The 20,792-nt window shown below is 42.0% G+C and overlaps 1 protein-coding gene across 1 annotated transcript; it reads left to right on the forward strand.

Annotated features, from left to right (window-relative positions):
• The first annotated feature begins 3,123 nt into the window (after window positions 1-3,123).
• Window positions 3,124-4,859, forward strand: LOC128491477 (acrosin-like). The gene is made up of 5 exons (XM_053463799.1): window positions 3,124-3,193; window positions 3,518-3,716; window positions 3,821-4,086; window positions 4,329-4,474; window positions 4,596-4,859. Exons 1-5 carry the CDS (start codon window positions 3,124-3,126, stop codon window positions 4,857-4,859), a joined length of 945 nt encoding a protein of 314 aa, XP_053319774.1.
• The last annotated feature ends 15,933 nt before the right edge of the window (window positions 4,860-20,792 follow it).

Raw genomic sequence — 20,792 nt, forward strand, 5'->3', positions numbered from 1 at the left:
TTAGCATATAATATATATATTATACAAAGGAACAAATAAAAGAGGAAGCTAGTCATGTTCTGCGCAGCACCATTTTGTGCGGTTGGGGGGGGGATTAAAGACATGGTTATCAAGTCCATTATTTTAACTGACTTGCTAGATTATTTTTAGATGATTTCTACCTCAATTAGACTTTTTATGAAAGAATCCTACATCTTAAATAGAGAATAAAATGTAACAATGAACAAAACAATGCATATGTTGGCCCAATAAAAACTGGCATCATTGACTTACCGCAATACTTTGTTTTATTCAGGATAAGCTTCAAAGTGTACTCTTAGCAATATATTAAAAGGATGTCACACAATATAGCTGTTGCTGTTGTAACTCCATGACAATGTTATAACTGTACCCAAAGTGATAAATCATCAGAACCTGTGAGCCACGGCCTATTCACACGTCAAACTGACTGTGCATCGTCACAGATTAATTAAACATGTTTCCTTTCCTTTCAAATTTTCAGATAATTTATATTATTTACATCGGATTTCTGAATTGTCCCTGGATTTTAATGTTACAAGCCAAAGATGCTATTTACCTATGTGCATTTATTATATGTAACATACATACTTTGGATATAAATGTTTTAAAAATGTTACAATTGTATCAATCTCTTAAAAAAAGAAACCCATCTTGGAAGATCTTGGAAGTGTAGAGCATTCGTGTATCTTGTCAGTGGCACATTGATGTCACTACATGTTGGCTGGATGGTAGAGCTGGCCTGCTGGGAATCATGTCAAGGTGCATGTAACTATCCTACTCTTTGAAGGTATCTCCATAGGGCTCAAAGATCATATCCAAAAACCTTCTTGTGTTTAAAAAAGTTTTTCAGTGGGTCACAAATACCGATGCAGGCATGGACTGGCAATCTGGCAAATATCAAACGCAGCCACACACATCAAAACAACGGCTGTCTAATGGCCGCTGGCCTTTAAGGTCCAAGGCCACTTTTCATCCGCAGCCCGGCCCTGCTTGCTGATACAAATCTGTGGTGTTTTGGGGCAGAAATGGGGGCACCCAATAAAAGTACCCTGACCCTAGTAGTTGCCTACAATTGGGTATAAATGTATGTCCCATTTCATGACAGGTCATTCTTGAAACTCAAAGGTTGATCAGGTGTCTACACCTTCAGGACATCATTTTCACATGTTGGTGACCAGTACATGTAAAGTGCTGCCACCTGCAGTATGTTGGATGTATAAATCAGTTAATCAATTATCCATCCTGTTTACTGGAGGGCAAAAAAATCCTTATTACGCATGAGTAAATAGTTATTATGTACAGTTATTAGTAGGGGTTGGCAGTGACATTAAATAAGCAGAGCTTTTACCTCTTGTAGTCAGTGTCAGCCAAATACATATGAGATTAAACAATACCAGGACCATCTGAACGCAAGACAAAAGGGGCAGCCGCCCCGGGTCCAGTAATCCCTGGAGGCCCAAAGCAGCTGCCCCTTGAGCCCAGAACACCACCGGAACAGGGCACTTACTCGGTGGCTCTTCCTTAAAAAAGATCTCAACTCACCAGCTGTCTCTCTCTTCGGGGGCAGGCAGCCTCTTGTGCTCCCCGCATGTATGCAGTAAGCATGTAAGTCAGAGTGTCGGGGGTCACATCAGCTCCCGCGCTTAGACTCCAGAGAACGTAACTGTGCAAGCGCCAGACTGAGAGGAGACCACGTGGCTGAAATTTGGGCAAGTCCTGCGTCTGTGTGCAATCTGGGTGCTGGTGCAAATCCTGGAGGAGTAGGACAGAGGTGTGACACAGTGAAGGAGGGGATAAAGGGACTTGGAAGGTGTGGGTTCAACCACACGGGGGGCCCACACAGGGTCTCAACATCCAAGGCCGGCTCTGATCGCAACTCGCACATGCATTTCGGGTCACTCGTCAGATCGGCATAGAATTGTGCTCCTGCCCTGTGTGAGTCGAGTGGAGATGTCTCATGCAGAGTGTTGCTAGTGTCAGAAGGAGGGAACTACTTGTTTTCTGGGTTTTTTTGGTGTTGGGGTGGAGGGTGTGATTGCGTGCTAAGGATCGTTCGGAGGGGGTTATTGGCAGGGAAACAGTAGCCCACGGTTTAATCAATATTGAAGACGGTTAGTGATAATTATATTCCAGGTTTACCAATTATTTCTTCAACTTGCTTTACATTACATTAATTTGAAGCCTGATCAGCCGCACAAGCAGGTGGGGGTAAGGTGTCCTTAACTTTACATAACGCAGTTCCTTCCCTAACAGTTAAATACTGTTTTTCCTGGTTTCATTATATTTTCATTTTCTGTATGAACATACGCTGTGGCCTCTTAGCATAAGAATATAGATAATAGGATCACATTACCCTCAGATAAAAGTGACTGTTAATTTGAAGTTGAATCTTCTACTGGGCCACTAGCTTTCATGACATTCAGTTAATTCTCTTCTCCATCTGATCTTTATATCTTTCCTAGTGTTGGCCCAATGAAAATATTCCAAATGCTAGAAACAATGGTAGCTTTAGGTTTAATATGAGACATATTAATCACCATAAGCCAGTGCATTATATTGTACATAGAACACAAATAATGTGGGCATAGGGCTATCAACGGCGACAAAAAGACATCAGCAATCAATTCTTATGTATTTTAATTTCCAAATGAATAAGCATCATTATACCTGGGAACGCTGCAGGTTTGACTTCGAGTCTCTTGGTGAGATGATGTTTCCCTGAGTCTCAGCCCTGCGAAACACAAAAACAGGGTTTTTCTATATTAATATTAATCTATATTAGTATTAATAATGTAAGTTCTACATTTTCCTCTTTCAATGTTTCATATTTAATGACCGTTTTACACATAATTTAATAAATAGGCTGAAGAAGCAGTGAATGTATTTGTGTTATTTAATGTGGTTTTGTACATATATAATAATTTTTTATATATTTGTTTATTGTTTTTCTCCCCTGCCTCATCATGTTGCCGTGTCTCACGCTTTCATGTTTTGTGAACTAATAATTGATTCTGCTTTAATGAAGTCATAACTCCCTTAGTTAGAAGCAGGCTGCACATTCTATTGCACACTCAGATAGCTTTTCGATGTGGATGTATCAGCATGAAGCTGTTCCTGATCGGTGTTATTATTTGGGTTCTTTTGGTGTCATCTGAGAGCTCAGAACATGGAGGTGAGTTTATCGGTTATTACACATTATTTGGCATCAAGGGCTTTAGGGATGATTATATACCGCAACGACTGTTATTATTAACTCTATGATTTATGGATGTTTTATAGTTTTACAGCTCATTCTACTATTAACTATTTAACCCACCTCCCCATTGTATTTAAAACAGGTTAATGCCTATAATTGACAAGTAGTTTTAAAACCAAATATATTTAATAATGTGTTATTCATACTAGATTATCCATATTGTGTAAATACCAATAAAGTTACATTTTACAGATTACAGGGACATCCTGTTTATTAAAAGACCTTTTGTTTTTATTTCAGTCTGTGGAAACAGACCCCTAGTGGAGGATTTCCGTGGCTCCCGCGTGGTGGGGGGAAAGGATGCGGAGCCCGGTAACTGGCCCTGGGCAGTGAGCATCCAGGAGGACGTTGACAACGAGTATTTTCATTTATGCGGCGGCGTTGTCCTCAATAATTTGTGGGTTCTCACAGCTGCCCATTGCTTCAAAGATCGCGGCAAGTAAGTAAACAAAAAACTAACATGGCATACACTTAGGTCAATATGGGATTTATTAATGCCTGAAAAAGTAAATTCACTAATAAAATGTACTTTGGTTTATTCAGTGACTATCATGCCTGGAGACTTGTGTTTGGCGCCAACCAACTTTCAGACATGGGGACAAAGGCTCAGATCCGAGCTATAAAAGAAAAGATTCAACACGAGAACTACAACCCGGAAACGGAGAGTAATGACATCACCTTGCTCAGGCTGAATAAGCCTCTGAAATTTGATGACTACACGCAGCCAGCGTGTCTCCCGGCCAAACAAGCCATTCTGGACAAAATGGACGAATGCTACATCGCAGGCTGGGGCGTCCTTAAAGAAGCCTGTAAGTATCCATAGACTTTATATATAAGAATAGACTCTCTCATTATCACTGTGTGCTTATCTTCCCCTATCCATGGATTGGGCCCTTGTGGCACCTTTCTGGACACTGGGGCCTGGTGGCCCCATTGTAAGCTTTAGAGCCAGGTCACTCCATTCTAAGGGTGACGGAAGGAGCATGGGGTGGGAGGGGGCACCAAGATTTCTGAGGCCAGCCCTGTATCTGATAACTCTTTTATTCATCAGCCACTGAAACATCGGACGTCCTCCAGGAAGCTCCTGTGAATTTAATTCCAGTGGAACGCTGCAACCGTCCAACCTGGTACAATGGAGCTTTGGGTGACTACAACTTGTGTGCCGGATATGAACAGGGTGGTATCGACAGTTGCCAGGTAAGCCCATTATTGTCCTCATTCCCTTCTAACTCACGGATGATACATTGTTAATGTTTTTAACATCATGTACAGTTGTAGTAATTATTAATTAAATGCTTTCTTTTCTTGATTCACACAGGGTGACAGTGGAGGACCTCTGATGTGTAAAAAAAGCAAAGCTAAGTTCTTCACCGTGGTTGGCATAACCAGCTGGGGCTCCGGCTGTGGCCAGAAGCAAAACCCTGGAGTTTACACCTCTACCCAGTTTTACCTCGAGTGGATCTCTAAACACATGTCCGAGGACATGAAGCCTGCATCCAAATCTTTGAAGATGAAGGCTGTGAAAAAAATCTGGCCTAAATTAGCTGAGAAAATCAGCAAAGCTGGCAAGAAAGACCATTAATTTTTGGGTGCTCTGGAAGTAGAAGAATCAAATCTGAACCATCTCGTCACCAGAGGATTATTATTACATGTCAGCAATGTGTAGATTAGAATGATAAGATAAATAAATAGAAATGCATGAATAAGCCGTGTACTTGTGATGAACATGGAATGTTCTGGATGTGTATTGTTAGGATTGGCTAGTGTGAATACAAACATGTATTTTGTGTGTATGACGAACTAAGGTATTTAATACAAATATTCATATAAACTGTTAAATTAAATTCGTATAAAATGTATTGCAGTTTAGTCGATCGTGCCCTGCTGCTGCTAAAACTATATTGAATTTTCTTTGATATTTAAACATCACCAGAATTAATAATCTACCAAACCAAGCAGGTTATTGAGGGGTATTTGCTTTATTGTACAGATTTGTGAATTCTGTGTGTGTGAGATGGGAAAAAAAGAGAAGATTTCAAAATCAGAGGCATCTAATGTTCAGGGTTAACGAACATACAGTATGTAGACAACCTCTATCGGCAGCAAACTCACAAAAGATGGAGAGTTCTGGGTAGGATACCCCGGGAAGTTCACGGTTAGACTCCTTGCCAACTACCACTAACTTTCCACCCCTCACAGCCCCCGAATTTTCAATGAGTTTAATCTCTTGAATGGGCGGATGTCGCACTCAAGTCCTGCTTACTTCCAACCTGTTCAATTATATTTGGTGCTAGCCTTTCCATAATACACAGCTACCTCTACCCCTATCTGGGGGCAGGCATTATACTTTAATTTATCTGATTATACCACTGGTTCAAGTAGTTCTTTTGAAGAGCCGTACCTTACCGAGTCCCGCATCTCCCATACAGACTGGCACAGGCTCACTACATTTAAGAAGAACATTTCCAAAATTGCTTGGGATTGTCCTTTGTCATTTTTGCAATTGGATTAAAGAATGGAATCTGTAGGTGTTTTTTTTTTTTTTTTTTTAAATTTTTTATGCAATCGGCCACATTAAGTGGAAACTAGCATCATAACCTTCCCTTAATGTTTCCAACAGTGTACCTTCTAACCTCATGGATATTACCAATCCAACCCTGTCAATCAACGCAGTCTATGGACAATTGCTTATGTATAGGTTGACCCATGCATTCTTTCTCAAACCCCCAAAAGAAGCCTTCTGAAGTTGTCAAAGTTGTGATTCAAAGTATATTTTGCAGTAATAGGAAACATGGTTCAATAGACAGAAAATAGCCGAAACGTTAAACCGATGTCTACCTAAATGTCCACCTTAATTACAGCACCAATGTTGACCTGATCTGCATAAATTATTCTTCTTCTTCAGTTCATAAGAGGTACGAAAAGTGATATGACATCATATATGATTTCCGAACTAAAGGTTTTATAAAGTACATGGAGGAGATTAACTATCATGAAGGCATGGAACATCATGAAGAAAGCAGCGATGTCTGTTTCTGTGCACACAGATATCCAGCCGTTTCTATGCCGGAAGTCCTGCGTGATCTCTTCATCAAGCAAAGACTTCCTATATGAATGAACATGAGTAGTGAGTTCCACTGATCAAGGACCGATCTGTAGCATCAGTAAAGAACAAATAACCCTGTGAGAGTACACACACACACATATATATATATATATATATATATATATATATATATATATTCCTCTTGAACTCTCAACAATACCTGAAAGGATCGTGACCAGGGTGCATCCTCTGTGGCTCTGCCAGAGGAGCTGGATGGGGAGATCAAAAGATATCCCTTCGCCAGGTCTCTCTCGGCAGCGGCAGACAGACAGCCTCTCGTGCAGCCTGCAAGTATACGGAAGTCAGGCGAATGGGGGTCACATTACCCCGGCAGCGGTAAGTCCTGTGGTTGGAATCAGGGGTGCTAGGGTTGGTCTTTGGGGTGTGCAACTTATCATCTATGCCTGCAATTTAGGGGGTCAATGCATTTTTATTTGATCTATACTGCTGACTTTGCATTATCACACACACCTCCACTGGCCCGGAAAATCAGAACAGTCCTGCTTAAACAAGGACTGTTGGGAGATATGAAACCCCCAATCAAGTGTCTTGATTCTGGAAATGCTATATATTTATGGGTTAAGCAATATATAGCCATAGATATACACAGGTGCTTTTAAATAGTATATGCTGGGTGTGCGCCAATTCTTGCTTTGTTGTATGTACATGTTGGTCATCAATTACTGGACAAATCTTAGAAGATATGCATTGCTGTTTCAAAGCCTTGAGTTTTTACAGTTAGTAATTGTATAGTTTGTAATTGCAATACCAAAGAACACATGAATAATATGCAAAATGATTTATTTCTGGAAAGCAGACTACATAGTGTATTTCACTGAGTCCATCAACAGCTGCCAAAGCTAGCCATAATTATTCACTTTCTGCGGGTTACTCAGTATTTTGTGTAGTTTATGGGCAACTGCAGCCGAGTAATGTGGCAGGAGACCCAGTGGAGGTCTCTTCAGACTCCGCAAGTCCCTGACACCCAGTGATTATGTGACCAGCAAGAAATCCCCAACTTCCATACAGATATTTAAATGCGATCACTATTCAATATAACATACATTTGAAATGACAGCTCGAGGTCACACATTTCGCTCCCTGCCGTCAGAAGAGAGGATAGCCGGTACATCCTTAAGAGGTAAACACATTTTTCAAAAACGTAAAAAACCCACTTACCTGATGTAGAAACTGTAACGCTGCAGCTGCCCTTCTCTTCTGTGATCTGAAGATTCATGCCACTGATTCAGCCTGGGATTAGAAAGTACCAGTCAGTAAAATGTTAGCAAAGAGGGCATAAACAAATTTGCTTGGACCATTACATAAAGCATTTTTTGTCCCCACAAAGCTGCATGAATGTTATGGCAGGTAGCTGTATATCCAATTAAAATTGCATCTGTCCTGGGATAAAAATACTGCCTATGCACAGGGCATTACACTGTTTATAGGCTGCATTGTGTTTTAACTGCGTATGTCTAAGACACACACAGCCTAAATGCTTGTAACTGAGCTCCAAACTACCCAGTATCTGCGCTGGCTAGCCTAGAGCTCAATGCCGCAGGGTCATCCAGGGGTCCAGGAAGGAAATGTTGGTGAGTGACCAAACATACAACATATCTGTCAGACAGGACAGAGTAACTGCTGCTTCACCAGCACACAAAAGCATTACACATGTACATTAATACACCCATGCATACACAAATATGTACACAGAAGCACAACTCCATACATTCATACACAGACATTCACACACACATACGTAGACTTAGACACGTGCCTTCACACAGACATGCATGCAGAATGCACCATCGACAAGTGTTTTGTTTCTGCTGTGCAATGCATGTAAATGTATACCTGACACAGCAGCAAGTGAGGGGCCTTGCCACGACAGGCCCTGGGGCAAATGCCCATTTCACATTGTTAATATGCCTCTGTTAATATGGTTTGGGGGAGTCCCAAAACAGCCTGAGATAGTTTATACCAATTCTTAAGGATTAATAAAGCAAACCAATATTTGTCTGCACTGCAGAGCTGAAATACAGTTGTACTGGGTGAGGTGGAGACCTTTGTGTCCTTAATAAAATCATGACTTTACGTCATGAGACTAGTAAAATCTTAGAATTTTATTAAGGACACGGAGGCTCCTATTATAGTGCAATTTCAAAGCTGATCAACCAAACGTTCAGAAAAATGATGGATAGGGCGAAGATAGAATTCCCGAAATGTAGTGTCAGAAGACCAGTCCGCAGCCTTCAAAATATCCTCTATACGACAACCAAGGACCGCAGCTTTGGATGCCGAAGAACTCCTAACAGAGTGTGGAGAAAAGATGGAAGTATCAATGCCTGCCCGATGTAAAATCCACTTCAACCACCTGGAAAACGTGGAAGAAGAAACAGAAGCATGAGGCCGTCTAAAAGAAATAAACAAGGGAAGAGATAAGGGATCCCTAAGATCCCGAGTGCGGTTCTCATATTCCCGAAGACAAAGAACAGGACAGAGGAGAGGACGAAGAGGAAAGGACGGATAAAAAACTGTTTTGATATTGGTCTTAGTCCTCCTAGAAATATCGAGCAAAACACCATCTGGACGGTAGACCTTAGCAGAAAAATCCAAGGCCCTGACATCAGACGCCAAGTAAAAGTAAAAGTTTTGCCGATAACTCCTTAAGAGAAAGCTCATGATTAGCAGAACAAGCCTCTAGGAAACGAAGAACAACATTAACGCCCCATGTAGAGGAGTAACGGGGCACAGGGGGTCTGGAAAAACGGATACCCTTGAGTAACCTGCATACCAAAGGATGTTGGCCAATAGGAACCCCATCAAGAGGAGAGCGGCCAGCTGAAATGTCCGAGCGATACAAATTAACCGTACGATACGCTTTGTTGTCATGAAAGAGATCCGTAAGGAAAGACAGGACCATTTTCAAAGGGGCCGAAACGGGATCCAATGACTTGCCCAGGCACCAGCGAGAACAGGATCGCCATGCTGAAGTATAGGCTCGCCTAGTACCCGGGGCCCATGCATCGGCCAGGAGGAGGAGAGTTCGTTGTGAAACACCCTCGACAGACCAGGGTCCCCGGAAACACGCCAAGCTACCAACTGAAGCTTGTTCAGAAGAATCAGTTTGTGCGGGCGAAAGTCCGGGTCGAGGAGCAGGTCCCGGAAGGAAGGGATAGGCCTGGGAAAATCCGTCGACGTTTCCAACAGTTTGGGAAACCAAGGTTGAGATTTCCACAGCAGAGTTATCAAACCGAGGGATGTCTGGAACCGTATCATATGCAGAATCGTCCGTGCAATCATGCTGAACGCGTAGAGTAGGGTCTTCGGCCACTATTGGAGAAATGCGTCCGTGGCAATCGCCAACTGAAGAACCTTGGCAGTTGCGAGTTCAGGCGAGACGCGAACAAGTGGATCACCATCGGACCCCATAGACATTGAAGTTTGGAAAAGACAGAAGGATGAAGGCGCCAATCTCCGGAATCCCTGAGAAAACGCGAATTCCAATCCGCTGTGATGTTGGAAAGACCGGGAATGTGAACAGCGCTCACCGAAATTCCATGAAAAAGACAGTATCTCCAGAAATCTCTTGCGAGACATGCCAACAGTTTGGATTTTTGCGCCCCCAAGATGGTTGATATACCGCACCGCTGTTACGTGGTCCAGCTTGAGAAGGACGGAAAAGGAGGCCCTGGGAGGCGCTAGACTCCGGATGGCAAAAGAGCCGGCTAACAGTTCCAGGCAGTTGATGTGAAGAAGGGATTCTTCTGAGGGCCATCTGCCGCCTGTAGATATAGTCCCGTTGCGCGCTCCCCAATCATGTAAGCTTGTGTCCGATTCTATAACCACGTCTGGAGTGGTGCCGAAGATGGCCCTGCCATTCCAAGCTTCCATGTGGGACAACCACCACATCAGCCCGTCTCTGGATTCGGCGTCGAGAGAAATACAATTTTCGTAGGAGGGAACCAAAGATAGTGAAGAAGTTCGTAACCTTTGCAGCGCCCGGTAGTGAAGGGGGCTTGGGAATATGGCTTGAATGGAAGAGGACAATAGCCCTATCATCCTGGCAATCTGACGCACGGTCACTGTCTCCAAGCGCAGCAATCGCCTGATCTCCTTCTTGATTGCCACGATCTTGGATTGTGGAAGGAAAAGAGACTGTCGAACTGAGTCTATCCAAAATCCCAGAAATTCCATAGTCTGTGAAGGAACAAAGCATGATTTTTCTCCATTTATGAGAAAACCCAGGGACTGGAGAAGGTGAAGAGCCCAACCGAGGTGTGATTGGAGGAGCGAAGGAGATTGAGCTAGAATGCGGATGTCGTCCAGGCAGATTATGAGACGTACTCCCCGAGAACGAAGGAATGCCGCTACCGGTTTCATGACCTTCGTAAAGCACCACGGGGCCGATGAAAGACCGAAAGGAAGACAGGTAAACCTCCACTTCTGACCTTCCCAAATGAACTGAAGGAAGTTCTGGTGAGAGTCTGCGATCAGGATCGTGAAATACGAGTCTTGAAGATCCAGCTTCACCATCCAATCTTCCGGTAACAAGAGGTCCCGGAGACAATGGATCCTTTCCATTTTGAATTGGTGATACACCACAAACGCATTGAGGGGTTGGAGATTGATGACCGGACGGGAACCCCCTCCTTTCTTTGGAACCAGGAAGAGACAACTGACAAACCCCGGAACGAGCATGGGGGTTGGTAAAATAGCCCCTTTTTGATAAAGCGACCTTACCTCGTCTGAAATCAGGTGGCTCTGAAGTAGTGGAAACCTTGGGGAAGGAGGAAGTCAAGCCTGTCGAGGAGAAACAGTTCTAACTGATAACCCTTGACCGTATTCAACAGCCAAGCGTCTGAGGTAATTAAATCCCATACGTAATTAAATCCACCTTCGTGGGAAAGAGAGAAGGGACTTGCCGTAAGGGCGTCTAGATGAAAAGTACCCTCTGGAACCTCTGGTGGATGCAGGGCGACCTCTGGAAGGAAAGAAGGGCGTCGATCTTTGTTCAGGGAGAGCTGGACGTTGAGAGAAGGAGCCCCTGCTTCGTCCGGCCCCTGCAAAAACTCTTGGGGCGAAAACTCTTTTCATAGAGGACTGAGCCTTATCGAGGGCAGTAAAGGTCTTTACAAATGAGCCAACATTCTTAACAAACGAGTCCCCAAATAATAGGCCTTTGGCCGAAGGACCCGGCTCCTGAGTAGCCATATTGACCAATTTGGGCTCAATTTTAATCAGGATGGACTTGCGTCTCTCAGCACAGAGAGCTGAATGAGCGTTGCCTGTCAAACAAACCAAACGTTGAAGCCAGCCCAGAGCCTCATCAAAATCAAATGTGTCAGGAGAAGCTTTCCCCGCTTCAAGCAACTCGAATAGTTTGGTGATGGAACATTGTAGCATCCAGCAGAGACTGGAAATCCTCTGATGACAGAGGCTGAGCATCATCAGCATGATCCCTAATGGATGAACCTGCAGCCCCAGCAGGAGCAGCCTGGTCACCAAAATGATCCATGAGACATAATAAAAAACGGGAAACCACTAGAAAATACCGGCTGAGAAAAGAAACAATGGGTTGATTAACCCGAGAGAAAAACACCTGACTAGAAACGAAGGAGCTGAGACGTCTGCCGGCGAAGAGCAAACAAAGATGGCCGCCACACGAGTCAGGGCGCATGCGCGCACCGGACTCGCCGGCTGAGAGCGAAGCCGGTGACACGGAAGCTCCGAGAAGAGCACCGCAACGTGGGCAAACAAAAACGGAGGAACCAGAAAAACAAGAACATTGAATTAATTGCTTTTATTGTGTTAGGCATGCTCCTGTCTATTTATTATTTTATGCATACACATGATAAAATGATACATGATGATACATGATACATGATAAAAAGCATGAATCAGAAAAGGCTATAAACAGGAATCGAGTCGCCCGTATGCAATACTTTCTACGAAATGAAGACTAGCCTTTTCCGTAAACTGTTGCGTCACGCAGTGCTGTAGGGCTTATGAAGTGAAGTTACAAAAGGAACTTCAGCTCTTCACAAAGGAATCTTAGTGACCCCACAGAGAGGTTACACAAGTTAATACTACTTCAAAATACGAGGAAGAAGAGCACAGGAGAAATTGAAGCAGACGTGAAAGGAAGCGGAGTAGATGAAAGTTTGGAAATTCAAGGAAACTTTGAAAAAATTGGCCAAATATACAAAAGCCCTACTGACATCACATAAGAATGCACAAAAAGTATTGGTAATTTATACTGCAAATATTACATATGGAATACACCCTAGTTATGATGACATGAGTGGAAGAGTAGATTACATTTTATGCCGATTCCGTAGGCTTTAGGATCAGTAATCAGAGTCGTTAGGATACATATGAAATCACAAACCGATACAAAAGGAGAAGAGGTCCCTGCTCTTAAGAGCTTACAATCTAGTCAGTTGAGGGGGAAGTGAAACAGTGGAAGAGGACTGCTTGGATGAGGATGGGTTGAGTTGGATAGCTATCACAAGAGAGTGGAATGGTATTTTTGTTGTTTGTGTAAGTATGTCCAAATGTTGGGAGATGTTTTTCAGGGGAAGGCTGCAGGATTTGGTGAGGGACTGGATGTGAGGGATGAAGGATCGAGCAGAGTCAAGTGTGACACCAAGGCAGCGATCTTGGTCTGTAGGCTGGATGACGGAGTTGTCAACAGATAGAGTTGTCAGGAATTGTGGCCAGAGTGGATGGTGGGAAAACTATATGTTTAGTCTTTGAGCTGTTAAGCTTCAGGTAATACCATGTCATCCATGATGCAATTCAAGAAAGACAGTTGCTGAGGCGAGTTAGAAGTAAGGGTGAAAGGTCAGGAGAGGAGATATAGATTAGGGTCATCTGTATATAGGTGATATAGAAGATAGGAGTTGTCCAAGTGAAGAGGTGTAGATGGAGAAGATAAGAGGCCCAAGAACTTAACTCTGAAGGTTCCGCTGCATCCAAGACCCAGAAGCACTAATATATAATAATATTATATGAAGTTGTGATAACTTTGCATCTTGATTGGTGTTTCCCTGGCTGGTATATCACAGCTGCAATCCCTGCATGAATATAGGCGACTTCATTCAATATACTACTAACCACTTAACTAGCATTGATTTTAAAAGGGCAGTTATTAGAATACTTTAGTTTTTCACCTTTAGGTTCACTACAACAGAAAGTTTGTGATGAGCTATTGTAGGGTTAATATTCAAAAAATCTCCAGGTCAGCTCATGGTATGGCAATTACAGATGAATTAGATATCTGTTATGCATTTCACCCTATGATTATAGTGTGTTAAAGGCAGGTAAAATTAACTATACAGTTTTATGTGAGGAGCATCCCACAGTAGGCTACTCCCTATTCTGTGGTAGTGGCTTCATGAAGGAATGGAGCTAGCCATCTGTACATAGAGACGGGGCTAACTGCACATAGGGGCAAGGTTAGCCCCCACAATCTTAAGCGGGCAGGGTGTAGGATTGGAAGGTGGATGTGGCTAAATGTTGTTCCCCTGTTTGGAGAAGAAGAAAGTGACTCAGAGACTTGGATCAAAAGCAAAGAGTTGAAAACAGAATTTTCCCACTTTCCTTCTAGGTTGGAAGCAGTTCTAGCTTTCTAAGAATACAGTATTTTCAGGCAGCTGCAGATTAACCATGTGTATGTGTTCTAGTTCTATTATCTTAGCCTGATCTACACCCTACCGCAGATCAGGGGGTATATGAAGGTATTTATTAATACATATGATCACAGGGAGCTAAGCCATAGAAATGGTTGGTCTGCCCAAAGAATTTCTAAGCACTGATAAATCAAAATTAGGGTGATGGCGCCCTAAGAACCAATAAAAAAATGCACCCTTTGTGTTTGTTTTCATGTTCACCTGAATACGAATGCACAAGTCTACTAATAATGTTAATTGCGTGAGGAATTCTCCACGGATTTCACAAAATTAACCTCTGTGCTTATGGTAAGAACCAGTTCGGAATGAGAACTAGAATGACAACTTTCAGTGATGATTGACATAAATGTATTTAATGATTGATAAATAATCCAGTTTTCATTGTTCTGATGTAAAATGTCTCTGAGACATAATTCTACTTAGAACAGACATTCAGACTTCACTAAACCAAGTGGGGTTATTTCCCTTTAAATGACTGCTCTCCATGCCTTATTTAATTAGATAAATATTCTTTTAAATTGGTAAATCCTTGTTAATATCAGCCAGGATCCTTGATTGTGCAGTTGCCAATCTTGAACATTTACCAAAATATCTACACCCATAAGAGAATACTTTATTTGTGTATATAATAGCCCGCTGTACATGAAAACTCCAACCGGATTTCTAGGTAGGTCTATGAAAAAAATCTAATTAAATAATACAAGCTTTCAGATCACCTTATTGCACTTATTTGTTACTACATTTCATCATCAGTAACAAGACGTGTAAGCTTTTGGTGTGAAGGCCAATGCACAATGATCTCTGAGATATGACATCCTATCTAAGATTTCTGTTCTGCATTGCTGCCCATCTCAAAGGCCAGAAGAAAGTTATTCCACATTTTCAAGACTGTCATATTTAAGTCACACTTTTACTATACAGGGGCCGCTCTAAGCTTTTAGGGACCCTAAACTAATAGATTTAAGGGAGCCCTATCAATAACGAAAGTGGTGAACTGTATAACTATACATACAAAAGTTTCGCAATACCTCTGATTTCAAGTAAAACACAAAAGCGATATAACTTTATGAGAAATCTGTGTCTCTCTCCTTCTATGAGAGTGCCCCCCCCCCTTAGACCAGTGTGGCCCTAAGCAGCTGATTATATGGTAGCATCACCTCTGATCCTATAATTTAAGCCTCTGACCCTCTAGTGGACTTCTGGCTTGTTAAGCACCCCGTGTATCATTCACAGAGCCAACGCTGGAGCTGACTGGTGGTAACTACATACTGTCCTACATGGAAAATAGCTGGCGGGCAATGGGCCAAATACATACAATGGGATTCTGCAAGGGGAACACCGTGTCAATTTAAAGGGATTTCTCAGGCATCACATGCATTAAAATAGATATGATGGTTGGAGTGGTACTTTAATTGCGTTATTCATTACATTTATAGAAAGCCCCCTTTATCTTGGATTTAAAGTTACACTTCCTGTAGCATCGGTCACCATTATTCGCGAGAAGCTTTTGACCCTGTATGTTCTCATCGTAACATCTTTTAATATTGCATGTAGCTGCCTTTTACAGGATGTTATACTCACGAAACTGCTCGCCCCCGAATCAATGGAAATACGAGTAAACAATACATCGGGAAGTTTTTGTTGTATCAAATGAGTCATTTTTCTGTTTCATTTTGGGAGGGGTAATGTATTACTGCAGCACTTCAAAAATTCCTAGAGGCACGCTTGTTACCTGTAATCTAGGATAATTACATCTAAAAAGTCTGTTGACTGTGTAATACACTTTAAAATATTTATAGATGTTGACCAGGAAAAATGAACGGCAATTAACATTTCATTTACTTGCCTTGTACTTGAATTGCCGGCTGAGCTTTTCCAACTCAATAAAATAGGTTGACTAATGCCTATGGTTTTCATGGACTTGAAGAACACCAGTCTAGTTGCCTTGAGCGAGGTTGTCTCGGACATTTCCCGAGCTGGTGGTTGAGTTCACCTTATTTAATAGATGGGTTGCTCAAGTTAAGATCACTTGAGTCAACTTACTTGACCAGAAGCGGCACATCTTTTTAAGGCATCACTTTACCTTTAAAAACCCTACAACTTTTTGAATATGGTTCACAACTTTATGTACTCCAGATATTGGTGACGGGGAAAGATGAAGTTATGGGAAATCTTAAAATTAAGTAAATACTGGGGAGGACTAAGTCCTTTTGTTGATGGGCTACTTTTATATTTCAGAATGCACTTCAATCCATTTTTATATGTTTAGTAGAGGTTCATGTTTTTTTTTGTACATACGTTTTTAGTGCCATATATTTTGGCGTAGGGGATTAGAGTTTGTTAGATTGTTCTACTATATTTTATGTTTCATCGGCTTCGGCTTTCCTCTGTATTATATTTATTTTATACGTCCTTAGGTCATTGCGTGCTTCTGAATTGGGGAAAAACATTATTGTGTGGTGTGTTTCTTAGAATGTGAAGGAGTGCGTGCCAGCCACCAGCTAGAATGGAAAAACACCAATAAAAAGTTTTGTGGTTTAATTACGAAATATAATTTGTCAGCAAACAATCTGCACATATCACTGGTGGTAAATTTCACTCCAAATCCCAAGCGTGATAGAGATCAAAATAAATGGGGAACTTTTTGTGTAATTCCATCCTATTTGAAGTCAGAGGCATGCACGCACTGAGTAATACATTACAATATTCCCAAATATTGCTTTGAAACCTCTGCTGGTTTAGAGCGAATGAAGGTTTTACTTGTAAATAATGACATGTATGCATCTTACCTTTACATATTGTCTGTAAGAAACCAGATGATTCCATTATCTCTTAACCTACCATGATGGGTTAAAACCTCATCCTTAAACACAAAGGAACCTCCACAGTGAAGTAATGGGTATTTTTTTTAAATTGTTTAAGTAAATTGTAAAGGTGCTTTATGCGAGCTTCACTTTCTTGATAGATAGGCAGGATACCTGGTGCTCTCTCTCTTCTGAGGCTCAGAGATGAGTAGCCCATCTTTATGGACAACATGTGCCATGATGCTTCGTCAACCTTCAGGCAGCCTGAGAATCATGGGATATGTTTGCCCCTATTTGTACCAGCTCCTCTCCACAATGTGTGAAGAGAAGCACAGGCAGATACGCATGACTGTGGGATAACATGCTATCTTATCCAGTATATACCGTATAAAGATCATTTCTTAGTGGTGGGGTAACTGAACGCTGGGTAACTCGCGTGACCCGTGTCTGCATGTGTCCGCATATTGACTTGTGGCTCAATGTCTGGCAGGTCTTTGAATGCACGTAAGCTGCATATAATGTGAGCTATAATGTCAATATAATTTACCAAATAATCAAATCTAGCCGTGCTTCCAAATAAATCATTATGTTTCTTCTCCTTCCATTTTAGGTTTCATCCTTGATAAATTTCCCAAAAGTCTTTGGGTAAAACTGTATTCATTTTATTGGTCCCGCAAAGCTTAAATTGTGTCTCTGATTAAGAGGACAGGCCCTTTGTGGGCTTATGATAAACTCCCATATCTGGAAATTCAGGTTTCAGATAGAAACAGCAGTTTCTCTAGAATATTAGAAAGCATTAAACTTAGGAATGTAACTCAGCCTGATATTTCAGTGATAAAATCAGACTTATTTTCTCTTACAAAGACTGGTTGAGCACATATATGAAATCATTGTTAGCTTCAGTTCTAAATTTCCACCTGTTAAATCAGGCCGATATCCCTTCCTGTCTATTACTTAGTCCCGAGCACGCGCTCTCTGTTACTACATGACCCTTCTCTGTTTTATTATCTTTGTATGAATACAGACAGGCCATTTGACACGCTGGACACATGCTTGGCCATACTTACCCAGATGCAGGAGCGCACAGCTAGTGACTGGATATGCACAACCACACAACACGTGAGAATAAAAAGTGCCAAAGCCGCCTCATGGTTGCCAGTCTGGCCAGTGGCGTAACTACAGGGATCACAAACTGCGACTTGTTCCTGTCTCCTTGTGTCGGTTCAGACTTGTTCAGAAAGGGCCCTTCCGACCTGGATTGCTCCATTCTGGGCCGGAAGGACCCTTTCTAAAACAAGTCTGAACTGGCACTAGGAGACAAGTAAGCAGCAAGGTCACATTATGTCACCCCCCTGACTGAAACCTGCAGGAGAGGTCATGGGACATTTATGTTTGTATGTATGTGAGCATGAATGTCTATGTATAACTGTGTGCAAGGATATCTATGTATATGTATATGTGAGCATGAATGTCCGTGTATGAGCATGGATGTGTAAGTGGTGTGAGAAGGAGTGTGTTAGTGGGTATGAGTAAGTATATGTGTAAGCACAGATAAGCTGTGTGGGGGCTAGGGTGGCACTGATAAACTGCTTGGGGCAAAGGTGGTACTTACAAGCTGTTTGGGGGCAAAGGTGGCACATGTTGCTTGGTGAAGTTGGGGGCCCTGGGGCAATTTTCACACTGGAGCCCTGTAGTTTTTAGTTACGCCCCCGAGTCCAGCCCTGAATATAGACATGAAGAAACACAGCGTTTTTTTTCTTCAGAACTCCATACCAGTAAGCGCTTTATCATTTGTTTCAATCTCCGTTCCCGTTCATCCCAAATGTGTTTGATGGGATTGAGGTCAGCTTCTTCCACACTGATCTCATCCAACCATGTCTTTATGAGCTGGGGCACAGTCATGCTGGGATAGAGAAGGGTCTTCCCCAAACTGTTCCCATAAAGATGGAAGCATAGCATTGTCCAAGATGTCTTGGTTTATCCCCTTTAGCATATCAAGGCATTTTGTACAGTGCTCTGCTCCAACTTTGTGGGAACAGTTTCTTGAGTGCACAAAGCAAGGTCCACAAAGACATGGTTGAACAGTGTGAATAACAAACCAAAGAGAACTTAAATTCTACTCCAGCTTGGAGACAGACCAGTTACCAATAACATAAACCAGTTGTTCAAACAAAAATATATTTTTTTATATAAAATACCCTTTTCTAGGGGCCAGGAGCTAACTGCCTCCTCTCATCCATGTCAGACACCAAATGCAATCAGAGGCTGTGTTTTAAGCCATTGCAGTGCATGTCCATTACAGTCACCCGACTGGGAATAAAGAGCCCTCTCCAATGTGCTACTCTCTAATTCTGCCCAATACATATATTAACACTTTACATGTATACTATGGGAAAATGTATCCTTGACTCCAGTTCTGTGGATCTGAATGAATATGCTTCATTTTGCAAAGTTGCTGATTATTGTTGATTGGCTGCCTTGGGGGAAGGACAAGGGCGAAAACTTCAGGACAGAAAAGTAATTAAAAAACATGGATCTCAGCTTCCATGAGGTTATCTTTTAGAATGTGTCTTCAAAATAATTACACCTAATGCTAAGCATAAATCATAAGGGAGTTTGAATAAATGCACTTAGTATAGGTAAGGACTGTAACAGCAACAGCTCATCTTTAACCAGTACAGTCCAAATTAAACGCAGCCCGCTGTACATGAAAACTCCAACCAGATTTCTAGGTAGGTCTATGAAAAAATCTAATAAAATAATACAAGCTTTCAGATCACCTTATTGCACTTATTTGTTACTACATTTCATCATCAGTAACAAGACGTGTAAGCTTTTGGCGCGAAGGCCAATGCACAATGATCTCTGAGATATGGCATCCTATGTAAGATTTCTGTTCCGCATTGCTGCCCATCTCAAAGGCCAGAAGAAAGTTATTCCACGCTGTGTTTTGTTTATAACATAGTTATGAATGAGAGTAACACCATCTCACATCTCGCCATCCCATGCAGGAGTATACTTGCTTACACGTTGGGACCCCATACCTGATTTACGAGCAGCACTACCTCTTCTAGTTGATGCCCTTCTAAGCTGAGGAGCATGGGCTGATCTTGGGGCCTATCTTATTTCTCATGTCAAATTGCGCAGTCTCTCCAAAATTACCCTGTTGCTCACTTTTGCTTCATGAGCATCTGTCCTTAAAGGTGCTGTTCCACCTAGGGTGCCTCATAAAATATCACCTGATAAGTGCTGCATCATGTAAAGAGAAGTTGAAGAAAAGGATCCGCCATTTTGTTTTTCTCCTCAACGCTCCTTGCCACTTAAAATCAGCATTAAAATATTTGTTGAGATTCTCTTTCTTTCTTCCAACCCATCCTCTATGTATTACATTGCAGCAGTCTGACCTCCTACAACCACCTTGGCCCCTTTCAACTAGAAGATCTTCACACAAACACCCCTCCAAGATGTCAGAAAATGGCAGACAGCGAGAGCAGAGCAGTGCCGAGGGAACAAATTAAAACGCCAAGCTGAGTGTTTCTGAAAAAAGAAACTTCAGAAAAATGGTAGATTGTTTTAAAACGGTAATACGATCAGCGCCTTTAAATGATGTACTTTGATTTAAAAATGATAGCTGTTAAATCCTACAAGACAGCTACATGTATCCATATCTTAAGAATGTCACTAATAGTACCACAGGGGTGGCAATATGACATGACTCAAACATCCTCTTTCCGCTGAGCACGGAAAGAGGTGGGATATTACCGTAATAGAGCCCGGATACCTTTGCAACTTTTACCTGAAGCATGTAGTGATGTAATTGCACTTATTGAAGAAAAGATGACGACTGAGTACCGCCCTACACGGAACCCAGAGCATATTTATAAGGAGAAGCCTGACACCTGACACTAGCA

Source organism: Spea bombifrons, chromosome 4 (assembly GCF_027358695.1).
Source record: "Spea bombifrons isolate aSpeBom1 chromosome 4, aSpeBom1.2.pri, whole genome shotgun sequence".
In the NCBI taxonomy this organism is placed as follows: Eukaryota; Metazoa; Chordata; class Amphibia; order Anura; family Pelobatidae; genus Spea; species Spea bombifrons.

Coding starts and splice junctions, on each gene's coding strand:
- LOC128491477 (XM_053463799.1), top strand. CDS start 3,124: ATGAAGCTGTTCCTGATCGGTGTTATTATTTGGGTTCTTTTGGTGTCA. Junction 4,087..4,328: donor GGGCGTCCTTAAAGAAGCCT/GTAAGTATCCAT, acceptor TTTATTCATCAG/CCACTGAAACATCGGACGTC. Junction 4,475..4,595: donor GTGGTATCGACAGTTGCCAG/GTAAGCCCATTA, acceptor TGATTCACACAG/GGTGACAGTGGAGGACCTCT.